The 27,878-nt window shown below is 33.4% G+C and overlaps 4 protein-coding genes and 1 pseudogene across 4 annotated transcripts; 3 read left to right on the top strand and 2 right to left on the bottom strand.

Annotated features, from left to right (window-relative positions):
- On the top strand, positions 1–783 carry LOC106309809. Its single transcript, XM_013746945.1, has one exon. The coding sequence runs from the start codon at positions 116–118 to the stop codon at positions 572–574; it is 459 nt and encodes a 152-aa protein (XP_013602399.1). The 5' UTR covers positions 1–115; the 3' UTR covers positions 575–783.
- Positions 784–1,181: 398 nt separating this feature from the next.
- LOC106307686 (uncharacterized protein At1g04910-like) lies at positions 1,182–3,531 on the bottom strand. The gene is made up of 8 exons (XM_013744704.1): positions 3,285–3,531; positions 3,145–3,212; positions 2,977–3,065; positions 2,735–2,897; positions 2,363–2,652; positions 2,081–2,285; positions 1,832–1,989; positions 1,182–1,741 (listed from the first exon to the last, which is right to left on the bottom strand). Exons 1-8 carry the CDS (start codon positions 3,529–3,531, stop codon positions 1,462–1,464), a joined length of 1,500 nt encoding a protein of 499 aa, XP_013600158.1. The 3' UTR covers positions 1,182–1,461.
- A 1,179-nt stretch (positions 3,532–4,710) lies between these two features.
- LOC106309941 (transmembrane emp24 domain-containing protein p24delta7-like) lies at positions 4,711–6,346 on the top strand. The gene is made up of 4 exons (XM_013747104.1): positions 4,711–4,988; positions 5,069–5,278; positions 5,889–5,965; positions 6,070–6,346. Exons 1-4 carry the CDS (start codon positions 4,779–4,781, stop codon positions 6,212–6,214), a joined length of 642 nt encoding a protein of 213 aa, XP_013602558.1. The 5' UTR covers positions 4,711–4,778; the 3' UTR covers positions 6,215–6,346.
- Positions 6,347–6,674: 328 nt separating this feature from the next.
- LOC106308026 (probable WRKY transcription factor 4) lies at positions 6,675–9,111 on the bottom strand. The gene is made up of 4 exons (XM_013745141.1): positions 8,497–9,111; positions 7,517–8,085; positions 7,271–7,441; positions 6,675–7,191 (listed from the first exon to the last, which is right to left on the bottom strand). The coding sequence occupies exons 1-4, from the start codon at positions 8,905–8,907 to the stop codon at positions 6,954–6,956; spliced, it is 1,389 nt and encodes a 462-aa protein (XP_013600595.1). The 5' UTR covers positions 8,908–9,111; the 3' UTR covers positions 6,675–6,953.
- Positions 9,112–24,223: 15,112 nt separating this feature from the next.
- LOC106310576 lies at positions 24,224–27,336 on the top strand (annotated as a pseudogene).
- Positions 27,337–27,878: the final 542 nt, after the last annotated feature.

Below are 27,878 nucleotides of genomic sequence, written 5' to 3'. Positions count from 1 at the left end.
TTTTGAGAGGGTTTAACACACAAGCTTCGTTTACAAATCTACGAGTCGGCGGCTGCAGAACAACGAACTTTCTTCATCAACGATTCGATCTCGCGGCTTAGAGTGAAGGGCGATCATGTCATCTCCGGATCAGAAGACAGAGAATTCCGATTCCCAATCTCCGTCAGAGGAGCTGGGAGATTCGTCAACTGTTCCGCAAGATCCGGTTGAATCCGGATCTCCGAATGAAGAAGAAGAATCGGATCCTCCAAAGGAAGGAGGAGACGCTGAGGAGGAGGAGGAAGGAGAGTGCGGGTTCTGCTTGTTCATGAAAGGAGGCGGATGCAAAGAGTCGTTCACGGCTTGGGAAGTGTGCGTGGAGGAAGCTGAGAAGAACAAGGAAGACATCGTCACCAAGTGTATGGAAGTCACTAGTACCTTGAAGAAATGTATGGATGAACATTCGGATTACTACCAGCCGATTCTGGCTGCGGAGAGAGCTGCTGAAGAACAGGTGAAGAAGGAGCTCGAAGGGGAGAAGGAGAAGGATATCTCTGAAGAGGAAGCGGCGGCGATGAAGCAAGCTCGGGGTTAAACTTGAGAGGAGGTTTAGGTAAATTTTACCAGAGGACATTTCTCGTTGTTGTTTAGATTCAAAAAAACTTTAAAAAGACCACCATTGATGGTGGAGTTTCTTTACCTAATTATAATCTGTTACTTTGTGTGCGAATAAGTCTCGATTGATTTGAGATCAATTTAATTTCTGTGAACCTTTCTATCTGATTGAATACTCTCTTGTTTTTATAGAGATAGTTTGCTCTTTAAAGGTCACTTCTTTTTTATGCCCCATGAATGTTCTTTTCTGGTTCTGGGACATAAAAGATCGGATCTTTTTCTTTACGTGATTGCTTCTGGTTCCTACATTTTCTAGTTTGTCTGAAGATCAAGTTGGAAACTTTACCGCTTAAGATACACTGACACTAGCCATTTGTTTTCCCACTTCAATCTAATAATCTTGACAAATGCCAAACATTTCAAAAGTTCACGTCTGTTATTGTTCAGCCTCCATACTTTGTTTGCTCCACCTGCGCAGAACAAATCTCAGGGCCAGAAATAAAATCTTTATTGGTTTAATCTCTCAGAATGCATAGAGTTTGGAATCAGCATCATGAGACAGAGGTGTTGAGAGAGAGACCACAATCTGTATGTTAGGCTATTGCCAAAAGCGGTCTTTTTCAAATTTCTATAAGATGAGAGATACATAATCTTTGTTTTAGTTACATCTTAACTTACGTAAAAACTAATAAATCAAGATCAGCAACTATGCAGAAACAAAAAAAAAAAAACTGAAAAAGTTACAAAACAAAAATGGGAACAAAAAAACTCAGGGAAGGAACTACAAGGCAGCTCCCTTTCCAAGTGTTTTTGCGCTCCCGTCCTCTTGCAGAAACGATGAGATAGTATGCTAAAAGAAATGTGACTTCAACGTGTTAAACTGGAGTAGTTTGTCTGGCGGCCATACAGGTCGTGGCAATTTGTACCTTCACAAAGACATTCTTGAGGGTTAGCGTAGAAGTAGTCTTCCTCCTTTGGTTTGTCGGAGATCACTCTTCGATGTGTAGGTGCTCCTGTTCGTCTCTCGTGTGCTTCCTTGACAGCTACTGCAAACTGATCCCACGTGAGGGTGCTGTTGTTGTGTAAGTCAAGTAGCTCCACGAGTCTCTTGCGGTCAAGCAGGATTGTCTTCTTAAACCCGAGGTATCTGCAAACTCAGCAGTACCACATTTATGATTTTCTTAACATTACTTTGTCAGTTGTCATGAAATTTGAATGGATTCTGTTTCAGTATTACCTCCGATGACCTTCCACGACTTTTGCCATGTTTCCATCATACGTGGGAATAAAAGTGTTGCTGGCCACAGATACCATGAAATCTAGAGCAGCCATTTGAGACGAATGGTTCTGAAACTGCTGCAACTCTGACGACTCCAGTAGCATTTCCTTCTTTACCTATAACCACAAGTGACAGCGAAACTGCTAAGAAAAAGTGCCAATATACTGAGCACCACTCGTTAAGGATTTTGGGACTGGTAGGACTCACAATTCTCGGGAATGCTTCCCTTAGAACGGACAATCTATGCTCGCTCCCATAAATCTCACCAGCTGCAATGTATATCTGTGTATTTTTGTCGAATCCCAATGCTTTTAGAACCAATGCCACCTCCTCTGGCGTCAGAGGACACAGCCCTTGCGCCCTCCTCTCCTCTGAGTTTATCTCCTTCTCTCTCCACCAGGGATATGTGTACCTAAAGAAAACAGTATACCCTTGCATTAACAACAACAACAAAAGGACCAATTCACGACAGATTTTCCGAAGGCAAACCTCATCTTTTTGAGCTCTTCAGCTTCTTCCTCACTGCAACCATGAGTGCAACCAGAGAAAGCTAACATATCCATCTCATATCTCAGATGCAAAGCCACAAAGGGCCCTCTTTGCTGTAGAATGCGGACTAGCTTAGACCCCAAAGCCTCAAGCTGAGGAGTGAACTTAAGTCCCTGGAAGTTCACCCGGCACCTGAGCCACTGGAGTGGGAGCGAAAGACCGTTGTTTGCCAGGCGGGTGTCTGTCCTATTGAAATGCACAACCTTATGTTTGCTGAAAAGAGGCAACACCTGAAAAAAAGAAAAGAAACTTAGACAATCAGATACACAGATCAAAATAACTCATCAGCAAGAAAATGCAGATGCTTGCTACCTGCTTCAGGTAATAGTTCTCATCAGACCAGCTGACAGGAGGCATTTCGAACATCTTGTATCCATACTTGCTGCTATACCGTTTAGGAAGCCTCCTAAAGATCCGAACTTCATCTCTTAATGAATCAATAAAATGTCTCACATCAAAAATATCCTCAAACCCACTGCAAACGAAACAAAGGATCCTGCTTTAGATTGCTAAACATTGTTTAGGCATATCAGATACTATAAAGTCAGTATTACCTTGGATCAGCCCAGAAAGAAGTTTTGTCAAGCTCAGGAACAACGAGAGTGAGGTTAAGTAGCCGAGCAACAGTCACCATATCACAAATCTGAAACAACAACATGCGTCAAGAGATTCAGAAAAACATCAAATCTGAAAAGAGCAAATTAAAGCAACAAGTGACAAACCGCGGATCGCATCTGATTAAGTCCGCCATTACACGATACAAGCAGAATACCATTGCTTGTATAGTTTCCTGTATAACAAAATCAATACTTTCGTTAACAAACACGACGACGCAACCAGAAAGGGTGAAAAAAGAACAGACTCGGGGGAGGAAGAGGAGGCGGCAACGGAACCGGCTCGACGGGGGCCGAGAATCTGGAAACCTGACCGGTGAAGATCCGCGTACGCCAAAGCTCCCCGGCGGCGAAAAGCTGAACCAAACACGTCCAAATCAAAATGGTGGAGCAGACCGTGACGAACCAGACTTGTACGCGAGGCTTCGGAGCTGCCGGAGGCGGAAGCTTATTATCGCCGCTCCGCGCCTGACTCGAATCCGATCTAGCTTCCATCTACCTCCGACGATCGTCTTCGCCGCAGCAGCTTCATAAGATTACAATTTCTCAAAACCTAATTCGATCTCAGAATTTTTCCGGAGGATTGCTTCAAATGCAAGGGAGGATTTTAATTAAAATTAGATGACAAACGCGAAATGAAACACAGCTCTCGGCGTCGTCACAGGTTTGAATCTCGAGGATTAATTTTTCCGAAATTATAAAAAAAAAAAAAATCACGAACGAGAGTGGTGGTGGTAAGAGTGAGAGAGAGAGAGAGAAAGGAATGACGAACATGAATAATTAACCGCCAAGGTCTTCTTCTTCTATTTATTATTTTCACCTCCAATATTAAATGCTATTATTGGTCAGAAAATGGAAAATAATAACTTAATTAAATGCCTTTTTTTTTTGTCGAGATGCCCAATTCTTAACGAAATCTGATTTATTAGACGAAAATAAAACGACGTTTAAGGGAAAAAGACAGAAGTAGATATATTCATTAAAGATTTCAAGAATATTCAACTCTGGAAAACATTATACGGAGTAGCTGGGAAAGGGAGAAGACACACTTGGCCTTTTAGATTGAGTCCTTGTCAACGCATTCACCTAACTGTACTCTATTTATTGCACTAATCACGATCAAAAAGGTCTTTAAATCTCTTTTTACCCACACACTTCTTTGATTAACATGCATATCTCTGTGTGCACATACATACACACCTTAAGCTTAATTAATAATTTCATATATTATGACTTATAAACACAGAAAAATGGAAGCGAAATCATGACCCTCAATTTGCATTTGCTTTGCATTAGCATTCCTTCCAAGTAAAGCTAGTCTATTTTTCTTCTTTAAAAAAACTTTATTACAATTGTTTTTAAAAAAAAAGTAAATCATGCCTAACTTTAGATTATGACATCTTTACGAAAAATTTATTACAACCCTTTCAAAAGAAAATTAACCAACCGATCAAGTTTAAGCTGTAGTCTGCGTATGCTTGGGTGAAACTGAATAAGTTAGGGTCACATTACAAGATTCCTCAAAAGGTAAGCCCAATACTCCTATTGAGCCAAATATAGAGCTTCTCTCGGAGAAAACCCTCTGCACGACTCAGAAGTGTTAGTTCAATAGCAAATCAACGTGTTACGACCAATAAAACACCTACGCGTGGCGATGCACGTGTTGACTTACTCCGTCTCCTTCATTAGGCAGAAAACAACTTAAAAACATCAAAACTCCTCAGATCTTCATCGGAGCCGCCATGGATCTTCACCGGAGCTCGACGATCATACTCCTGATCCTCTCAATTATAACCCCCGCGACGCTCTCAATGCGCTACGAGCTACTCTCGGGCCACACGAAATGCATCTCCGAGGAGATTCACGCGAACGCAATGTCCGTCGGCAAATACAGCATCGTGAACCCTCACGAAGATCATCCTCTTCCTGCTTCCCACAAAATCACCGTCAAGGTAAACAACAACACATCCGAAAACCACTCGAATCTTATCGCATTTTCCATCAATTGATTTCAGTGTTGGTGTGTTTATAGGTGACATCGCCGCAAGGAACGGCTTATCACGAGGCGGACGGAGTGAGCACGGGGCAATTCTCGTTAACGGCGGTGGAAACAGGGGATTACATAACTTGCATCTCAGCCGTTGATCACAAACCGGAGACGATGCTGACCATTGACTTTGATTGGAGGACGGGTGTTCATTCCAAGGACTGGCCCAATGTGGCCAAGAGGAGCCAAGTCGAAGTAAGAAAAGTCCTAACTTAGTCAAATCTAAAAGCATTGTGCTGGAGTTGATAGCAGGGCGGCCTGAGATTTTGGGTTTATATACGGTTTAATAAAGATTTCAATAATTTGAAAACCTGACTTTTTTTTTTTTTTTTTTTTTTTTTTTTTACAAATTTTGCGATGTATATATAATTTTTTTTTTCGAAAAATTAGTTTGTGTATTTTAAAAGAATTTTCTTTTCATAATTTAAACATGTGTTTCATTAAACACTAACGTCGTCAACATTTCCGTCAGATATAGTTAAAGCTGTTTGATATTTAAAATCTGCGAATTTAAAAAATTTGTGATATAGATAGATAGGAGTAGGCTTTATAGCTTTTGATGATGGCATTATAGCCTCTAAAAAGCGGTTGCAGAGTTCTTAAAGATTTGCTTTATTTGGTTGCTTCTTCAGCTCATTTTTCTTTTCCCTCAGAAATGATTGATCTCGTCCAGAGTGAAAATAGATATAGGGCTAGGCTTTTGCAGACAACAGAGAAAGAAACTAGCTTTCAATGGTGACACTGTATCCTCTTAAGATCTTAACGTTTGTTTTGTTTTTTAACCTTTTTGATGTTATTTGGCTAGAATATGGAGTCTGAGGTTAAGAAGTTATTTGACACTGTTACTTCCATCCATGATGAGATGTTTTATCTCCGCGACAGGTAATTTTTACACAAAAGTCTGTCTTGCCTTTAAAGTCTGAGGAAGAGAATAACTCAAAACTCAAAACTCAAAAACCCCATCTTCTTATGGTATGTTGTTGCAGGGAAGAAGAAATGCACGAACTGAACATATCGACAAATTCGAAGATGGCATGGTTGAGTTTTCTGTCGCTTGGGGTTTGTTTATCCGTCGCAGGTCTTCAGTTTTGGCACTTGAAGACTTTCTTCGAGAAGAAGAAGCTCATCTAGAGACACATCTATGAGGACAGAGGTTGTTTGTATTGACAACGTTAAGACTCTAGTTTTGTTGTTACACAAGTGGATTCAGTTTTGTCAAGCATTTTGTTACTCAGATTTTATGAGAAACAGACATTAACCTTGTGTGATATGATCTTAACATCTCACTGATCTTCAAACTCATTCTGACTCCGTGGAAAAACAAAAGCTTTTTCTTATTATATCACACCCCTGACGGACAGATTCCAACACTTATAACTAACAAACAATGATGAGTTTCAATATCTTATTCACTACTAAGATCACAGAGAGAAAAGTGCCAAATCAATCAACCAATGGAGGAGCAAAGAGACAAAAAGCAAAACAAAGAGCTTTTTCACATACATTTGTACCGAGGAGATAAAAGACTTGTACGGACATCATGAAGCTACAATTGCTCTTTGAATTTCATTAAGCATGACAATAAGAGATGAACAAAAGCAAGTTTGGGTAATATACTATTATTAGTACAATATTCGTACAAACAAAAAATACAGTATGATATTACAACATATAAAACTTCATCCACACAATGTGTAACCTATCCTCTGAATCAATAACACAGAGATACAACACATAACCCCCCTGTACAAAAGAATTACACAAGTCAACAGAAATCTGAAAACCCTAAAAAACTTTCAAGTATTACACCAGAACATAGAAGAACAACCCCTTCTGATGAACTCTCTGAGATATACAGAGTTTTCTTCCCTTAAATTGTTTGCTCTTCTTTCAGCCTTAGACACGCAACGGGCTGCTGCTGATTTAAGTTAGCCAAACCGCCATGCCTTAACTGTGCCGTTGCAGCAGCATGGCTGCTTGATTTAGCTGCTGGAGGGTCATGGTTATGTTTTCCTTCGTACGTTGTCACTACAGCTTTTGGATCTGTTGCTGCTCTCTCCACATGTTTCCTCACTCCACATCCCTGTGTAGTACACTTGTAATAACTCCTGTGGATCATAAGTCAACATTAAACAATAATGTTTTAACAAATAAACTATATTCAGTAGATAATTTTTAGTGTATTACCTCGGATAAGGATTCCCTTTAACAATTTTCTGACCATACTTACGCCACCTATATCCATCATCTAGAAGATCAACTTCACTTGTTGTCTGAACAATAATTCTAGGCTCTGCCACTGTTCTATGTGAAGCAGCAACAGCAGCAGCTGGTTCCAGATCTCGAACCTCTGTACTTCTGCACATTTCAAACATCTCTCTCATCAAAAAAATGGATGATACAATCATATCATCAAAGCTTATAACTATATACCTTCTCTTAGGATCAGGCTCTTCTCCGTTACCGACTTCTTCGCTGTCACTTGCCTCAGACATTTGCTCTGTCGTAGCTTGACTTGCTGCTTCATGTTGTTCCCTCGTGGTTTTGTTAGGATTGTTATTGCTATCTTTGTTTCCACGCTTATTGTTTTGAGGAGGTTCGTGATTGTGCTGACCTTTGTAGATGATTTCAGTTACTTGTCCATCAAGAGACCTCTCAACCTTCTTCTTGACAGGACATCCAGGATTGGTGCACTTGTAATAGCTTCGAGGGAACTCACTGCCTTTAACTTGCTTTTGACCATACTTTCGCCAGTTGTAGCCATCATCTGCTGGTTTGTCAACATTCAGAGGCTGTTGTTGTGACCTGTTGTGCTCGATGATGTTTATATCCGAGGTTTCTCTTTGAGCTAGCTGTGAAGAATCTGGAGCTGAGGTTGGGTTCTGAGATTGAACCTGAGAGGAAGGAGGGTGCTCTGTTTGAGGTTGCATATTAGCATTGGCTTGAACAGCTTGTGCTGTTACTTGTGCTAGAGCTTGCTGATGTGTCATTCCATATGATCCCTGACACATTGTTACATTCCATGTTAGAGCAAGAACAAAGAAAAATAATTCATGTTCTTACCTTTTTCAATATAGTTGAGCTGCAAAGTTCTTTCCTCTATTAGACAATCCACAAATCTCTCTAATAAAACCCTAATTCAACTCTAATCAGATTTCTCCAATTTTAACCTGAAATGAAGACGAATTGAATGTTTTTTTTTTTTTGGCTTTCTATCTTACAGACAAATGGCTATTACAAGTCTATGATCCGTTTGCTAACAAAAAAAAAAACGTGTCTTTTTTTTTTTTTTTCCTGAGCCAAAACAACAAGAAACAGCTCAACACAGAAAGCCATAAACTTTCAGTTTCCATAAATAGATTTTTAAACTTTTAACAGAAAAAATAGAAACTTCTTGATGAAAATCTTAAAACCTGAACGGGAGAGAAAAGACCCAAGAAGCTCGGTGAATCCAGCAACATCGCCGGACTTAGCCCTGGAGATACGGTGAATACCGACGGTGACTGAGAAACCATCAAACCGGTGGGTCTGCTCTGCTTGAATCTCGGGTCAACTACATCAACACTAGAGCTATTACTATTCCCTTCACTACCCGTTGCAGGAGAAGGCATGACGACTCCGGCAAGGAGCTGGGAGAAAGACCTACTAGACTCATCGGAATCGGAGAACATGTTTGAGACCAGAGTCATCGGACCAGGGCTGAATCCGACGCCACCGTTGAAGAACGTCTCAGTGAATGGCCGTGGAGGAAGATTTAAAGTGGGTCGCGATGGAGCAGCTCCGGTGGACTTCGATGTCGACGGAAGATCTTCCTTCTCCGACATCGATCCACAAGATTGACAAAACAGAAGACGAAAAGAAGAAAAAAATCAACAAACCCAATAATCAAAACAGAACCCTTTTTGTAAATATCTGTCTGTGAGAATCTTTGTCGTGTTTTTGCCTTTTTATGTTTCTTTTAATGGAGAGTTTCGAGTTTTTTCTTCTTTTCTGTTTCAATAAACGGATCTGCAAACATAAAAAGATTGAAAACTTTTGTATTCTTCTGCAGTATTAAAAAGTCCACGATGAACTCTTTGTGTAATAAAGTAAAATTAACTATACTTCTTTTCCTGAAAAGTGAAAACCAATTAAATTTAGATTAAATTGGTTCCGGTGCACCAAAAACACCTTTATCTAGTCATATACTCCTGCATTTAGTAAACTATTTTGCGTGACATTTTTTTAGATGAAAGATTCGAAGAAGAATTATTACTTTTTTACGCATTTTCATTTTTTTTTTGTAATATTCTTTTCACTTCAAATTGAAAATTTTCTTTTGATCAATAATTTCTCTCAACGTTGAGGTGGTTCTCATGAACAAAAAACTTGTGTACGAGGGAAGAAAACTTTTTGATTGATTAAGTCTATAGTGCAATGCAATGCAAATGGTGAATCAAATTGAGCTCAATTTGCATTCATCCAAGTTTCATTGGATTCTTCAAAATAAGTTAAAAAAAAAAAACTTTAATTCTCTTAGAAATTTTTGAAAAAAATTTAAGCAATAAAAAAAAACTTTTTGAAAAATTGCTAAAGAAGCCCTACACTTTTAAAAACAATTTTAAACTTTCACTTAAATCATTTTAACATTTAATTTATATAAATTAATTATTTAATATTTATTTTTATTGTTAAACTGGTTTACATACACAAAATTCAAATATAAGTCAACATAATATAAAATTTTGAATAACCTTTTTTTTAATAAAATAGCAAATTAAAATTTATAATGTTTTGTTTTGAAAGTTTATTTGGTTTTTATCAGTAATTCCTTAAAAAAAGAAAAAAAAAATACTGAAAAACTTTGGTTGAGAAAATCTAACTACAATATTGTTCATTCCATTTTTTTATTATTCAGTTTTTGCTTTTTACTCACTAGGAATAATGAAGCAAAATTATTCAATTGGTATAAAAGATTTTTATTTAAACAGAACTAAACAGTCTCACTTTTCCTTTTCGGTTTCAATTTTTAGCATAAAAAACCATTTATTCGTGTTTCCCCAACCAATATTTTTTAGAAACAATTAGTTAAATATACATAACAAAGGTCCATATTAGCTATGTGGACATAGCGTGACGTTAAAGGCTCGGGCCATACACATTACACCTTGAGTTGACGAAAATGCCTGGTGAAATATCCAGGTAAGTACTATGTCTCTGCAGAAGAGGAGGAAAGCGTGTTAGACGTGTAGGCGTGAAGAGTGGCTCGAGGTTATAGGTTACCAGTTGGATCACTTCTGTTTTTTTTTGCATGCTGGATCAATTCTTCATCTCATTCATTTTTTTTTATCCTTTTTTTTCTTTTTTTTTTTAGTTCTCATGGTTTTTTTTCTTTCTTATTCTTTTTCTCTCTTTAAATATCTTCATTGATTCTTTATTTTTCTGTTAACTTTTCTGGTTCTTGAAACTATTTTTCTTTCTTATTCTCTTTCTCACTCTAAATATATTTTTTAAAGCGATCGATAACTTTTCTGCTGCTTGAAACTAATATAAGTAACAACTAAATGTATATGTTAACACTATAAAATGACACTTAGACGCTAAGAGTTAGGTTAGCGAGTAGCAAGGACAGTAAACACTATCCATTTGGGAGAGATGGTTGTTTGAATCTATTTTTTTAAAGCGATGGATAACTAACTATTTATCAATTAACATATTAACTCACAATATGAAAGTCTCTATCAGCTAATTATCAACACTTTAATATGAAAGTCTCTATCAGCTAACAATCCTTGTGCCAGGTAACAAATCATTTAGCAGATAACAAACTATTTATCAATTAACATATTAACTCACAAACCATGTATCAAATCATTTATCATATAACAAATCATTTCTTGAGAAAAATGTATCAAGCCAACCAATTTTATCATTATATAAGCTGACAAACAATTTACGAAATCATTAATGAGTTTTATAAACAATGTATCAATTAAAAACATGTCTTTTATAATATCGTACAACAATTTATCTATTCTTTAATACCAAACTCTCTATCAACTAACAACACATGTACCATGTAATAAATCATTTAGCAAACAATAAACTATTTATCAATTAACATATTAATTCACAAAATATGTATCAAATCATTTATCATGTAACAAATCATTTAGCAGATAACAAACTATTTATAAATTAACATATTAACTCACAAACTATGTATCAAATAATTTATCATGTAAAATACCATTTATCGAGAAAAATGTATCAGGTCAAAAAAATGTATCACCTAATTTATCACCAAACAAGCCATATGTGAAACAAATGTATAAATTAAAAAAACTTTTATCAAAATATTTATCAGGTAATAAATTATGTATCAATTAATAATAAATATTTTTACACATTTTACCTACCTAATCTTTTTGCTGTCTGGATAAATTTGTGTAAGAGGTGACTCTTAATTGTCTGAAATGGTGAACTCCTAAATTATATTTCATGAAAACCATAGCAGCAAAATATTTCTTTGGCTTAATACCTAGAATCGAGACTACTAAATCACAAACATATTTGGAATTCTCAGAGACATTAACACTCATGTCAAGCCAAAAAAACTAGAAACCTAAAGGAAAAAAATGAATCTTGTATAGACTCATTCAAAGCAACCAAACAAACAAATAAAAAAATAAAAAAGAATTGATTAGTTTTCACCCGATAATCATGAGATTTTTCTTAATGCTGAAACAATCACTTGTTTTCTTCGAATCTTCCTCTCACAAACCAGTTTAAAAATGAATAATATAAGAGAAAAGAGAGAAGAAGAAAAAATTAAAAAGCTAGAAAATGAATAAGAGAATAGAGAAAAAGATAAAAGGGAGAGAGATAGAATCTAGGATATGAAGAGAGATCTAGAACCTAGAACCCATGCTGCCAGCACTGGCACAATTCTATCCAAGTTGGGCTGGCAGCAGGGTTAAATTCGGAACGAAAATATTAACATCAAATCGTGTATAGAACGCTAATTAAGAGTCCAGTTATGTGTATGAGAGCCAATTATCTCTATTTTTTATTCTTCTTTCCTTTTTCATTTTTGTCGATTCATTTTCACATGGGTTTTAACTTTGTATCTCTCGATTCCTAATTTCTGCAAAACCATAAATCCTTAATTCCTCACTTCTACTTTCTCCTTACCCATTCAGATGATTGAAATACCACTTCCGCCGAGAATGTTCGCCGTTGGTGAAGAGTCGTTGGGCGACCGTATCAACTCGTACCACAAAATCAAAATCGTTTTTTTTTTCTTTTTTTTAAATGATTTTTTACCAAGTTTGATTTGAACTTGTTTTTCTTTAATTTGTTTGATTGATGTCTGCCTAAAAAGATTTGTTTGGTTGTGTAGGAGAAAGTTGTGTTGAAGAGGAGCTCAATCAAAACATATTTTTGGTGAGCTTGAGATTATTAATTTCAACACTCTCTTCCGATTAATTTCAGAATGTTCTTGCAGATCTTTAGTTTTATCAGATTTTTGGTGTTCTTGTGAGTTTATATGTTGTGCGATATTTTTTTTACATTTAAATGATTTGTTATATGTTACATGTTTTGTTAGCTGACACATAAGATGACACCGAAGAATTCATAACTATTTGATATGATGTTACAAAAGACTTGACGTTAATTGATACATGGTTTATTTAGCTGATAAATGGTTTGATAGCTCGTACATTGTTTGACACTTAGTTTATTAGCTGAAAAATGGGTTGCTACATGTCTGTGAATTAATATGTTACATGATAATTTGGTTGTTATCTGATAAATGATTTGTTACTTGGTACATGTATTATTAGCTGATACATATATAATTTGATACCAAAGATTTGATAATTGGTTGGTATGATATTACAAGAGACTTGACGTTCATTGATACATGGTTTGTGTAGATGATAAATGGTTGAATAAATAACTTGTGAGCTTGTAAATTGATACTTAGTTTGTTAGCTGACAAATAGGTTAATACATTGTGTGGATTAATAAGTTGTTATCTGATACATTATTTCTTATCTGGTATAAGTTTTGTTAGGTGTTTCATAATTTTCCGGAACCGTAATTGGTCACAGCTGAAAGATTATGAAAGATGATTGATGGCGACGTCTTTATCTAGAGGAACCAAGTTTTTATCGGATTGGTTGTTATTCATTTTTTCTTTTTGCAGTTTATGTATTTGCTTAAGAGAAATTGAAATTTATATGCTAACATTTTATATAACAATTAACATTTTATAGTAACTTTCAATACTCCAACACAATATATATACATATATATTTAGACATCGAAAACTTTAAGTAGACATAAATATATTTAGATCAATTTATCAAACCATTAAAGTGCATGGTGTATTTTTCGTTGTTAGCATCTAATACTATTTTTATATTACATATTTTGATATGTTATCTCATACATGTTAAGTAATATATAATATTATGCCTTAGCGGTTACACATTACACTAATTATCATTTGACTACAAATTAGTTTTCAGCTAACATAATGTGTACCCGCTAAATTCTAGAGTTACATGTTGTGTAAGTTAGGTAATGTTTGGCAACAACGAAGTTAACTGTTAATATATATATATATTAGATATGTAACACAACATATTAGCTGCTATATAATATTTTATTGTTAACGTAATCTTAACTTCTTCTTCTTCGTTTTCTTCTTCAATACATAGTCTTTTTATCAGTACATGCTTTATAATCTCCATGATATATTTGCCTGTCTTTTACTCTTCTCTTCAATCTTAGATTTCGTTCACTCTTTCTAATTATAAGAACATAAATAAGCCTAATACACATCCAATATATTCTCAAATTTTTATCAAAAAAAAATATATATTCTCAGCATCAATCCACCATTGATCCAGTTTCTTGAAGCTTACATTATATATTTGTTATTGTTTTGATTACAGTGAAAAGAAATATCAGATACTGTGTAAAACCTACTCTTTTTCCACTGGATATTTCGGTGAAGCGTCTCTTATAGTCAGGCCTAGGTCAGAACAACTCTGTGCTGAATCCCTTTCTGCATATCTTCTCTGATCAAAAAGAAAGCATATTATCGTCCGTCCAAGCCCAAAGGGATAGTTGACTTTTGGAGTTTAATTATTACACAAAGGCATTTAGCTAATATAGATTTCTATTGAGTATATTACACTTAAACTCTCTTAAATTTACTTATATGGGTAATTTGCAGAAATGAATAACACGTTTCAAAATGTATGCTAAGAAGTATCACTTTTTGCCCTAAAATATCAAAAAATTGAAGGATTCAGTATAAAAACTAGAACATATGTCTTCAAACAGTTATTATATGTTTAATATATTTTTTTCATATTAAAGAAGATCAATCTTTGTAAATTAATTTATGAGAAATTACACTTTTTTTACATTTTTAAGATATTTAAAATCAGGTTTAAAATATTGATATAAGCATTAATATGAACTTTTATGGCACGTGTCATGGTCAATAAAGCTGGATCTAGAAGTAACCTTTAACCAAAAGAAAACGAATTTTTTTGTACCAAATCGATCTGTTTATTCGATTACAGTTTAGGTTTCATCTTTTACAAAAGCGTCGGTCTTGTATTGTACGATGAACCTGGAGTTAAGAGGCAGGAACACGGCCACATCTACTGCACCACGTTGTCTGAAATACTGTAATGACAGCTGGCATTCTGTTTTCAAAGCCCATTTTTATATCTTAATTGGGCTATCGAATAATAGCCTAATCATATAACCATACCATATAATTACGAAAGTATTAACATGAGCTGTAGGGTAATGAAGCAAAACTACATGACTTTTGAAGAGACATTTGACTTTAGAAGAGCAAGAGATATTATTGATAGATAAAATGTTGACACACGTAGGATGCTGAGAGGTAAAATCCTTTCTTTTTTCATTTTTTGCCAAAAATAAGTATGTGATTGCTACGATATGATGTAATTTTCAAATCAATCGACTTTTAAACATTACTTTCTCCGTTTAAAAATAATTTATATTCGAGAGTTTTACATTTATTAAGAAAACACGTAAAATTTGCATTGTTTCCGTGATTAGTTATTTCCTATGATTTTTAACCAATCAAAGTTCAGTTAATATAATTAATGTATTTAAAATTTACGATTAAATGTTTTTAAAACAAGGATCATTCTGAAACGGAGGGAGTATTATGGATGAAATTATTTTTTTTAATGGATGAAATGCTATCCCAAAAAGAATAAAATTATATCCCATGATAAAATCTCACGTTTTTCACTTGTTTCTCATACAATCAGTGAAATATCATTTTGTAAAAAAAAAAAAAATCAGTGAAAGATCATTATATCATTCGAACTGATCAGTTAATAAGGATCTCTCTTTTTTTTTGGCTACAACAAAACCATTAAAATAATTTTTGTTAATTAAAATATAAAACATCAGTCTTTCAAATACAAACAACAAACTCAGACCAATATTATTTGGAAATGTATTATTTTGACAGGTTGATATTATTTGGTAGTCACATTACAAAGTTCGAACACAGTGACGTCTTCTATAAACGTCATTGTAAATGCACGATACCGTTTTTGTGGTTCTCACTCGGGTCCAATTTCCGTAAAAGCAGTGATCTTCTCTTCTCCCATGGCTGACATCACAGTCACCACTAGTTGGTTTCCCTCGTCAACTCCACTGTTGATCTGTTACATTTCAACACCACCAATCAGGTCACTATTTTCCACATATCGACAGTAGAGGGTAATTTAAATCATCGGATAGTAAATATGAGACTACAACGTTCTTGATTAATGTGATGATGAACATGGTAAAGCTTAACCTTTTGAAACAGAGGATCATCAGTAGGGATCTCTGAGTGTGATATAACAAATTAAGTCCCACATTGGAAGATTAGACAATGAGTGTCTAATATATAAAGAGATGTCCAACTCTAATTAGTACGAGGCTTTTTGGGAAGGAAACCAAAAGTAAAACCATGCGGGCTTGCCAATTAGGCCCAAAGTGGACAATATCGTACTAATCAGAGAATATAGAGTTGGACACGGGATTTCACAATCCCAACAATTAGTATCAGAGCGGTTGACAAGAAATCTGCAAGAAGACCAAAATACCCTTCGAGTAGGAACGGGCTCCATCGAGTTAGGATTGGGAGGTGTGTGTGGCAGAGATCAAGTCAAAAGATCCTGGAAGTCAGTTGTGGGACACGAGATGAATGTGATCCTTAGTTTGAAGGGGAGAATGTGATATAACAAACTAAGTCCCACATTGGAAGTTTAGACAATGAGTGTCTAATATATAAAGAGATGTCCAACTCTAATTAGTACGAGGCCTTTTGGGAAGGAAACCAAAAGTAAAACCATGCGGGCTTGCCAATTAGGCCCAAAGTGGACAATATCGTACTAATCAGAGAATATAGAGTTGGACACGGGATTTCACAATCCTAACATCGAAGTCCTTTGTGACACCAGTTCGAGACAAGCAAGATGACCCGTAATTACGATGGTATTATAATAACAAACAAGTTACAGTTTAAATGCATAGGTTGTAAAATTAGCTAAAGGGAATTATTAAGTACACATACGTACATGTCCTTTTTTTTTTATCACATAAATTTCATTAAAGCTAAGAATTAGAGAATGAGCCCAAAGATGGCCCAACTCATGAAGTTCAATACAAAGATAAGAAGGCTTTAAGAGCCTCTTTTGCTGAAACATTGGCTAAAGTAGAAAAGCAAGAGAAGATTGATGCAAAACCAGAGGAGATCGATCGTATGTCTTTCACAATTCCGATGATTTCTTTAGACTGGAGGTTGCCGGAGATAGCTCTGAAGAGCGTTGAAATGTCGGTGAATACCTTGAGTTTTGGGAACTCGAGGATTTGCACCATGCAAAAGGCCAATCGCATCGCGATAACCTCTGCGATTAAGAGAGATCCAATGTAACTTTGACCCAAGGATCCATGGATCAGAGCTTCCCAAGCTGCATCCGCCTTACAGATGATCAAGTTGCTGTCTTGTTGAAACCTTGGTGCATGTCTGATGCGAATCTGAGCTGATGAAGGTGCGCTTCTTGTGACCTTGACTGTAGGGAAAGGCCTTATCTGCCTAAATTTGGATCTAATATTCATGAGCAATGGAGAAGCGGCTGTGTAGACTCTCCTGGCCTGTGATGGCTGAAAAAACAATGAAGCAAATTCAAGCACATCATCACGGCTTTGGGCTAGGTGAACCCTATATACTGAAGCAAAACAGCGGCCTATGAACTGTTGACGTGAGGAACCTGAAACCCAAATAAACGAAAGCAAAACCAATGAATCTCAAATGGGGACTCTTCACAAGAAAAACAAGGAATCAGAAGAAGTTATCACATACATCACAATTGTCAGAAGAAGGAACAGTTTCTTCAAGCTTGTCGCCGTTGAATATGTCGATACCAACAAAGTGACATTTAGCATTACCATCCTCGTCTGTCGTTGAAACCTCAACAACCTGCTATACACCATTAGTTAGATCAATCCATATCTTTCTTTTGTTGAGATGGTCACAGGTTGAAAACATAATGTTGAATTTAAATTTTTATTTACTTTTAACTCAAAACCAATTAGGAGTAAACGGATGAGAAAAAGACAAAAATAGCACTAAATCAAGTTTTTGTTCCCAAACTAGCACTCAAGGTCAAAAGTCACAAAAATAAAACACTTAATGTTTTATCAAAAGTCACAAACTTAGGGTTTAGAGTTAAAGGGTGAGGTTTAGGATTTAGGGGTTAGGGTTTAGAGTTAAAGGGTGAGGTTTAGGATTTAGGGGTTAGGGTTTAGAGTTAAAGGGTGAGGTTTAGGATTTAGGGGTTAGGGTTTAGAGTTAAAGGGTGAGGTTTAGGATTTAGGGGTTAGGGTTTAGAGTTAAAGGGTGAGGTTTAGGATTTAGGGGTTAGGGTTTAGAGTTGAGAAATGAGGTTTTGGGGATAAGATTTCAAATTTTGAAAAATAAAAAAATTAAAATTTTCAAAGGATAAACTTAGAAAGATGCTATTTTGGTCATTTTAGTTTTTGAGTGATATTTTTGTGATATAAACTTAGAAATGTGCTATTTTGGAAATTTGCCTTGAACGGATGATCATATCAATTTACATATTAATTAATTCGTTAATTCTCTAACTAATGATATACTATTTTTTAACCATCTCGCATGTTCTTCGTGGACAATTATGAAAACAACATCCACGCCTAGGACCCAAGATGAATAAAAAAATAACAAGAATGTTTCGATTTTGAGATTAAATGGCGATTTATAAAGCTAATAGTAGAGTTCATATGTAATATCGAGCTTGCTGGTAGTTAAAAAAATATATGCAAAAGTTCAAGTATTCTCGCTTTGAAGAAAAACATATTTAGATTTAGATTAAGTGATCAAATCAATTGTATATGAAGCAATTTAGTAATTTTGTTATATATGGATATATAAACAATTAAGAAAATAACTGTATTTTTTATTGTTAATAAAGGTTCTAGATTAGTCATAAATAAAATAATATTTCGACATGTACTTCACGACAACGAGCTTTAGTTATCTCTAAAACAACGACTGAATATAATTCAAAAAGAAAAAGAAAACGACTGAATAGTAAGTTTCAAAGCTAACCGAGAAACGACTAACGACAGGACCTTCCAGCTGATCAAGGCAATCTATTAACATTTTCTGTTGGAGTTTTGCGATGTCTTGTCTCCTTTTCTACGTAAATCGATCCATATTTGGCTCTAAGATCCAAAGTTGGAAAAATTATGGGTCACGACATCCGATTTCTCTTCATTTTATGCTTAAACTTTGACATCCAATTCTCGGCAATCCATAAAGCGAACTAAAGTAGGACTGGTTTCTCCGCTACCACCCGCAAACGCAGTTTTTACGGCCGCTGTAAACTGATTCAAACCGCTCTAAGCCTCATAAAATTTTAAAGCCGGTTACACCTAGCGTTTGCGGTTGCGGACGGTTGCGGGAGAATAATTTTTTCTTTTCTAAAACAATATAAATACCAAAATTAAAATTAAAATTAAAAAAATAAATTAGAATTATAAAAATACTAAATTATATCTATTATATTTTAATTAATATTATAAATTTTAAAATTAAAATATTTTCTATAATTTTTAAAATTTTAAAACTATAACTTTCTAAATATAATTTTATATTTATTATAATACTGTGATTGTTGATATTTTTATAATTATATAAAATATAAATATTGTATATAAAATATAAATATTGTTAATTTATTATTTAACCTCTGCTGCATTTGGTAGTTAACAATTCATAAGTATCCCACAAACGCACAAACTTCTAACCGCCGAATCAGGCATACAAATCTTTTAAAACTGATAGAAACCGCAACCATTCGCATCCGCAAACTCCCGAAATCGCAACCGCTGCGTTTGAACTAGTCGTGCCCTAAAAACTTATAAAAAGGTATCAAAAATTTAGCAACATTTTTGATCAATAATGTTTTATATGCTTCTCACAGGTTTACTAATTGCGAAATTCGCACTGTGGTGATTGTAGACAAAGGGTTAGTATGATCTTAATTAGAGTTATTCTTGGGTTCACCCACTAGAGTAAACCTCTAGGTTCACCAACCAATAGAATTTCATTATTTTAAATTTGATATCTTTAAAAAAAAACAAAATATTGTCAAGTTATATTATGTTTTTAAAATAAAAAATAGTAGTTACGAAAAAAAAATAAAAAAAAATCTTTTTAACGTCGTCGGCAAAACACTAAACCTTAAATCCTAATCCTTAAACCCTAAATCTTAATCTCTAAACCCTAAATCTTGGGTAAATCCTAAACCCTTGGGTAAACTCTAAACCCTTGGATAAACCCTAAACCCTTGGATAAACCCTAAATCCTTGGATAAATCCTAAACTCTAAATAAAAACACTAAACCCTAAAACTCTAAACCCTAAATCCTAAACGCTAAACCCTGAGTGTTTTAGTGTTTAGTGATTTTGATTTAGAGTTTAAGATTAATCCTAGAGTTTAGGGTTTACCCAAAGGTTTACGGTTTAGGATTTAGGGTTTAGGGATTAGGATTTAGGATTTGATGCTTTGCTGACGACGTTAAAAATATTTTTTTTTTGTAATTACTACTATTTTTTATTCATTTCTTTTTACCATTTAATTTTAAAAAGATAATATAATTTGACAATATTTTGTTTCCTTTTTTAAAAGATAACGATTATGAAATAACACAATCCTATTGGTTGATGAACCTAGATGTTCACTTGAACCCAAGAATAAGTCTCTTATTTAAGAGAAATTTTTGGGTTAGGGTGAAACGATTCACCAACCAATAGTGTTTGATTATTTGATATTTTATATTTTTTTTAAAAAAGAAACTAAAATGAATTTTCAAATAAGATTATATTTTTAAAATAAAACAATAAAAATACATAAAAATAGTTACAAAAAATAAATAAATAAATATTGTTAAAACGTTAGCAAAATACTAAATCCTATACCCTAAATCCTAAACTCCAAACCCTAAATTATAAACCTTAAATCTTGGATAAACGGTAAACTATTGGAAAATTTTAAACCCTAAATCATACATTAAAAACTAAATCTTAATAACACTAAATCCTAAACCCTAATCACTAATCCCTAAACCCTTGGATAAACCTTGTATCTTTGGATAAATCATAAACTCTAAATAAAAAATATTTAAAATTAAATCCTAAAGTTTATGATTTATCCAAGGGTTCAGAGTTTATCCAAAGGTTTAGGGTTTAGTGATTAGAATTTAGGGTTTAGTGTTATTAAAATTTAGTTTTTAATGTATGATTTAGGGTTTAAGATTTTCCAACGGTTTAGAGTTTATTCTAAGTTTAAAGTTTAAAGTTTAACGTTTAGGGTTTAGGGTTTAGGGTTTAATATTTTGCTGAAGACTTAACAATATTAATTAATTTATTTTTGTAATTATTTTTATGTATTTTTATTATTTTATTTTAAAAATATAATTTAATTTGGATATTCAATTTTATTTTCTTTTTCAAAAGATATCAAATATCAAATACTCAAATCTTATTGGGTAGTGAACCTTGAGGTTCATCATAGGAGTTGAACTCAAAAATTTCTTCTTAATTAATTAATTAGTTTATTCAGTAATTATCCATTACTTAACTTGTCGTGTTGTTATGCTTTTACTTTTCAGCCTGAGTTCTACTGAAGACTGATTCCACGGAGAAAGTTTCAAAGCGTTTACCGAGTTTTTATTTAACTCAGAAGTTACTTAAATTTCATTTTATTGTTTTATTCTTCAAGCTCACTATTGTTAAGCTGAGCTTCTTCTAATTACGTGAACCCCCTCGCTTATCAGCTGTTTGTATTTTGCATTCTTTTAAGAGTTGTATTAAATAAAGTGAAATTAAAATCACATGATATAATAATAAATACAAGGACTTATTGATTACAAAGATATTTAGTCTCCGAGTTTTGTTTTAGAGTTTATACCGTGTGTGAGATGTTGTCAACTTGTCGAGTTAGAATACGGTTTACTTGAGTAAAATGCAACTTGTGATTAAGCAAAAAGGTAAATTAAATATTTCTCATATCTAGCAATAATACCACACTAGATTAAGATCCACACCTTGCGCGGGATAAACATTATATATATAAATTATTTTATGTATTATATGTTCTTACATATTATGAAATAATAAATATATACTGAATAATTAAAAGTCAGTAATTATTACATATATAATTAAATTGGTGCGAACGTTTAAATCAATTTTATTAATCCAAACAATTTTTTTAAAAAATTTGATAGGATATGTAATTAAATTTAAATGATATTAACATACATAATATATTTTTAATATTAATGTCTATTAAATGATGTTTTCTACTCATATGTTTTTTTGATCATGTGTATCTTTAATAGCAAAAACTTTAAATTACTAATAACAAAATTTTCATTGTGGGATTAATAATTTTAGTAATTGATAATTTAAAAAATTTATCAATGTTAGTTCAAAACTTTTATCAAAAAAAAATTATTCAAAGTAAGTTTTGAAATTAAAATATTTATTTATTCAATATGGTTTATAGTTTAATTTAGAATGATATATATACATATATATTTTAAATCTTAAAGATTAATTAAATTAGACTTTTACTTATATGATTCTGTAATCATTTGTATTTTGTCATAACAAAAATTTTAAACCATGGATCGCAAAATTTGAATGTGAGACTTTTAACAGTTTTAGTAATTTATAGTCGTTTTTTAAAATTCAAAATATAACATATTCAGAAAAATCTAAATTTTTATAATATGGTTATTGTGATTTTTTTAAAATTATTTTAACAGTTTAAAATTAAAAAAATTTGATAGAAGATACATTATTTTTTTTATCAGATCTTTATTATTCAAAATCATTAATTGTCATATATACTTGACCCACGTTAGGCAATTCTGTAATCTTTATTTAAGTAAATAATAAATGACATTAATAATTAATTTATGGTTAGTTTAATAAAAAACTTATTATATAATTAGATGAACCAACCTATGTCTCTAATAATTCTAAGAATCATTCTAGTGATGACACGTGACTACAAAAATAAGTTGTAATGTTTCACAAATAATATATAGGGGATTAACTAATATCATTTCGCATGGGTTTAGATTTTTCTAAGGTATTTTATGAAACCAAATGGCATTATGGTAAGACAACTAAACCATGCATTAAATGTTTTTTTTTTTTGTTAAAAGGGCAACCATGCCTTAAATGTTGGGATAAATAATGTGAACCATTGGCTGAAAGTTGTTTAGTTTTTGAGAAACTAAGCTTTTATTATTCCGAGTATGTTATATACATATATATACTAGCTGAATCTCTATTAGGGTTCTACCATTTATTTTTAACATATTTACAACGGTATGTCATTGCATTTAATTCTAATATACATATCTTTTATTTAAAATAGACAAATGAATATTTCATATATTTATGGTAACTAATCTTTCCATATTTTTATAAATGATAATAATTCTAGGTTTTATGCAATCTATACTTTTTATTTAATTTAAACATTTAATACTCTAACCGTTGGTAGTTATACTAGAATAAGTTTTATCAGATGTATTTTAAAATTAAATAGAATTCTTTTCTAAATTGATGTTACATAAATTTCCTAAATATATGCATTTATAAAACTAACATTTCACGTAAATTCTAATTAACAATTTCTAATTATCTTTAAATTAATACTTAAAACTTAAAATAATATTTATTTTCTAAACAAACCTATGATTAATAAGTAGACATTTTTATAATTTCTGTTTTTTGGTTTATTTCATCGAATATACAAAATATTTATCAAGTGGAAACGGGTTGAACAAATAGATTTTTTATTTCTATTATGAAGTAACAAAAATATAGTATATATATATACATATATCTGTTTGGGGAGAATAACCGGAAACTACATGGTTGATACTCGTCATTAGGAGAGGAGAATCATCTCACGTAAGAATCATTGAGCTGGCTTTTTCATATGCTATTTTGGGAATGTGTTCTTCCTGCACAGAGAATGGTTTTAAAGCCGTAGGGAAGAGTAAAGAAGGGTTTCTCAAAAAAATTCTTTAATATTGAATTAGACATTAATCAACTAGGAGCGATGATTCATGAAGAGTTCATATATGATTTAGTAGATGGGATTCATATGTGGATCAAATCTCATATTTGTTTGGTGAATGCGAAGAATGGGATCGAAGTTCTCTTTTAGTGTTTCTTACGCAATTGTGGGATCAATCTCTTAAGGTGTATGTGTATCAAGGTTTTATGGTGGTTTTAGTCAAGCGGTTTGTGAACTTTTCCGTTATGGTTCAATCTGATCTCCAGACACAATGACGAAATGTCTACCCATAAGTTTGCTGAACCCTTTCGTCACGTTTGGTATAGACAAAACACGGACCCACACCCACCCAGTCAACACGGGAATATAAAGATGGCGTGATACCTACGCCAATGGTGAGTGCAGAGGAAGCGCATGTATATATATACGATCACTAGAGTTATTATACCGGCAATGTAAATGTGATTAAACCGGTAGTTGAATAAACAAACTTCTTCACTCTCATCCTCCTCCTCTTGATCTCAAGTTCTGCGATTCTAATAGATCAGATAATCATGTAAGGAAGAAGAAGAAGAAACATGAACGACGGTTTTGAGTTTGTAAATATTGGGAGTCTTCAATAGAGAAGTGAGTACGTAAATACATGGATTTGTGTGGAGGTCAGCCGCTACGCCTCTCATCGCCCAAGTTCAAAACCCTTTATTTGGTTAGTCTTACCATTTTTAATTCAATCTCTATCGTTTTGAAAATGTTAGCTATTAGTTGCTTTTAATTAGGGTTAGCTTGCTACAGAGGACTTTTTTAAAATATTACATAATTTGGTCTGCCATTCACCGATCATACAAAAAGGATTCCAATAGTTGAGCGATCATAACTAAATTCTAAGAGTTGTGAGAGATTACTCAAGTACACATGTCCATCAAATACGGAAGACTGAAATTTAGAACTCTATATAACATCAACATGGTCCGGGGTATAGACAAATGAAATGAAACATTGACCTATGTTCCTTTAAAATATTTTTTTTTAAAACATTAAATTTACTTAATCGTCTACATCTTGCAAAAATCAATATATATATATATATATCACTGGAGCTTTCTCATCGTTATAAACAAATCCTTAGCTTGATTATGAGATAGTACGTAAATGGTAAAATTGAAGGTTATATTTTAAGTGTGTTGGACGGAATTGGTTAAAGGTGAGACATGCACAAGGAATCCACAATGTAGTATTAGAAGAGAAAGGAAAGATAGATGGGATAGGTGATGCCCATCTCTCTCCAAGGCTTTTAGATGCACCTCTCTCTCCAAAGGGTATCCAACAGGTGAGAAGGAGATACATATAATTAACTACTTCCCTTAGGGTTAGGGATTAATATATACCTTGAGATGCATTATTGTACATAAATATGAATCCCCGATATAATTTTGCAGGTTTCTGAACACCGCAAACAAATACTTGAATCAGGATTACTAAACACTATCGAATTAGTGATTACTTCTCCGCTGCGCAGGTACTGCTACACCTACCTACCTTTTCGTACAGACCTTGCAGACTAACTACTCAAAAGAGTTTAACCCTTTTGGACAGTGGACCTATTTGCGGACATGATGCTTTGACAAAAATAGCTAACAACGTATATTTTAAACAGTTATGTCTCGGATTTTTTTCTTCGTTCAATTCATTAAGTAAACCCGTTAAGTAATACTGTTTTTTTTCTTCTCAAAATAACAATGTCCACCCTAAAATAACTACTTCTATTTATTCTGTATAAAAATAAATTTAAAATATTCGTTTTACTTTTCCACAAAAAACAACAAAGAATTGATTTTGTTTTAGCTTTTAAGACCAGCAAAACTCCCTATAAACAGGTTAAATGGGATGGGTTAGCCTTTAGCACCTTGATAGTAACACTGTCCATTCAATTCCAGGGCAATGGAAACTGCAGTCGGAATATTTAGGGGACACAAAGATATAAATCTATCCGACAACTTCCCTCCAATTGTAGCACTTGAGCTTTGTAGAGAACGCCTGGTAATACTAATGATCAATTTCCAATATGATTGATTTTATATCCCAAAATTAACTTTGGGTGAAAGATTACTATATGTTCCAATAATGAATAACCATCCAATCTGATCCATTGCATGATATCCGCAGGGACTATATCCGTGTGATCGTAGAGAAAATATAAGTACCCGTCGCACTTGTTTCCAGGAGATCGACTTTACAATGGTGCGTATAGTTAATCTCACCAATTCTCTAGAACTTGGTTTTATTTTCGGATTTTGATAAAACTTAATTATTTTTCTTTTGGTCATAGGTAAGAGAGTGATGAAGATGCTCTATGGAGATAAGAGAAAAGGGAAAACCTAGAAGAGGTCTCTGCTAGAGGCCTTCGCTTTCTCAAATGGTACCACCATAGTTTTATTTTCTTTGAACTTTCGCATTAGTATTTGGACTATCGCACCACAAAATAATTGACAAAAAAATCACACACAAAAACTATAAGAAGTCTCGTTAGACTGTTTTAGCAACAAAAAAAAAAGTCTCGTTAGACTGGTAATATCTTTTTTTTTTTGGGACACTCTTTTTTGGAACACTGAAATCCTTTTTTTTGAAACAAAAAAAAACACTGAATATCCATATTTTTGGATTACATAATAATTCTTGTGAGTCTTTTTTCTTGGTAAACATTTAGTGAGTCTTTATGCTTAGATGATTAAAATCTAGACAATTATATGGAGTTAGTTTTTGCCTTTCTATAAAAATACATCAGAATAATTTTTATCATTTACCTGGTACAATAAAAAAATGTAGGTTATGGGAGAGACCAAAGAAAGAAATTGCAGTTGTTAGCCATGGGATTTTCTTGCAGCAAACACTTTGTGCCCTGCATGAAAAAGTTAGCATACATCTTCAAGATAATCTCCTCACAAGGTTGATTATACGAGTCCCGAAACTAATTAATCAGCCTCTACTTAATTTATTTGTTTTCACGTGTAATAAATAAACCATGGAGCCAACTCATCGTACGTAAGATATTTAATAAGTATAATGAACTGATTATCTCTTTTCTTTTGTTTAGGTTTGCTAATTGTGAACTAAGGTCAATTCGGATAGATAAGAGGTATCTAAATAGCTTTTAAGAAACTTAGGAGATTTAAAGTATAGTATTGTTTCTAAATTATGTTCGCAATTATAAGTGCAGTGACATGGAAGCAGTGACAAGAACGACTTATAACTGTAGAGAAAACGTTGCTCCAACTTCAAGTTCCCTTCACAAGCTTGAATAGAAGCCATTCGTCTACACTGGGTTTCAATGTTTTCATGCCATGCACATAGCGCTTGGAACCAGGGAAGCAAGCCACATCCGAATCTAGTTCCTAGCCTATGCGAGGGCAGACATGCGTGAGAAACTCTCTCTTTTGTTTCCTTGATTAATGTTTTCTTCCTGAGAATCTCTCTTCTTAATTTCTTCTACTTATGTGTGATTGAGTATTTTAACAAAAATGGCTCTGCTTAAGTTTGTGGTTCCGTTTTATTATATACATATATATATCATTCCAATATGTGGTTGTGGTTGATTTTCTTATATGAATGCATGCATCATGTAAGGGAAAAATATTGAAAACTTATAATATAACTGAAACAATCTCATAAAGCTTGAGATGTTTATTTAAAGCTTGACTGATAAATTGCCAACAACAAAAGGAAACACAAACACACTAAAACTTACTGATCAAAGGATTGCGTTTTGCATTTTTAGCAAAAATCACTGTAAGTAAGTGTAAAGACAAGCTGAAAAGATCGTAAAGATTAGATAACTAGAGAGTTTTGATATTTTCAATTTCAACGTTGGTCCATTTTTTTAAAACCAAAAATAATTATGTTATACTATAATTGGATAGTATATGAAAATATCAGATTTTTATATTCAAAAACAAAAATACCAGATTTCAGGATATGCTTCAAATATGCTTCCCGGATTTCGGCATCACTCATGTACTAAGAGCGCGCAATCAGATTTCAGATTTTTTAGCTAAAACTACAAGATCTTTCCATATGGAGTTAGTTTTTAGGGGTTTTTGCCAAAACTAACCCACAACTTGATTTTAACCC

This window comes from Brassica oleracea, chromosome C8, assembly GCF_000695525.1.
Source record: "Brassica oleracea var. oleracea cultivar TO1000 chromosome C8, BOL, whole genome shotgun sequence".
Taxonomy (NCBI): domain Eukaryota; kingdom Viridiplantae; phylum Streptophyta; class Magnoliopsida; order Brassicales; family Brassicaceae; genus Brassica; species Brassica oleracea.
This window is presented reverse-complemented; position numbering and strand designations above follow the sequence as displayed.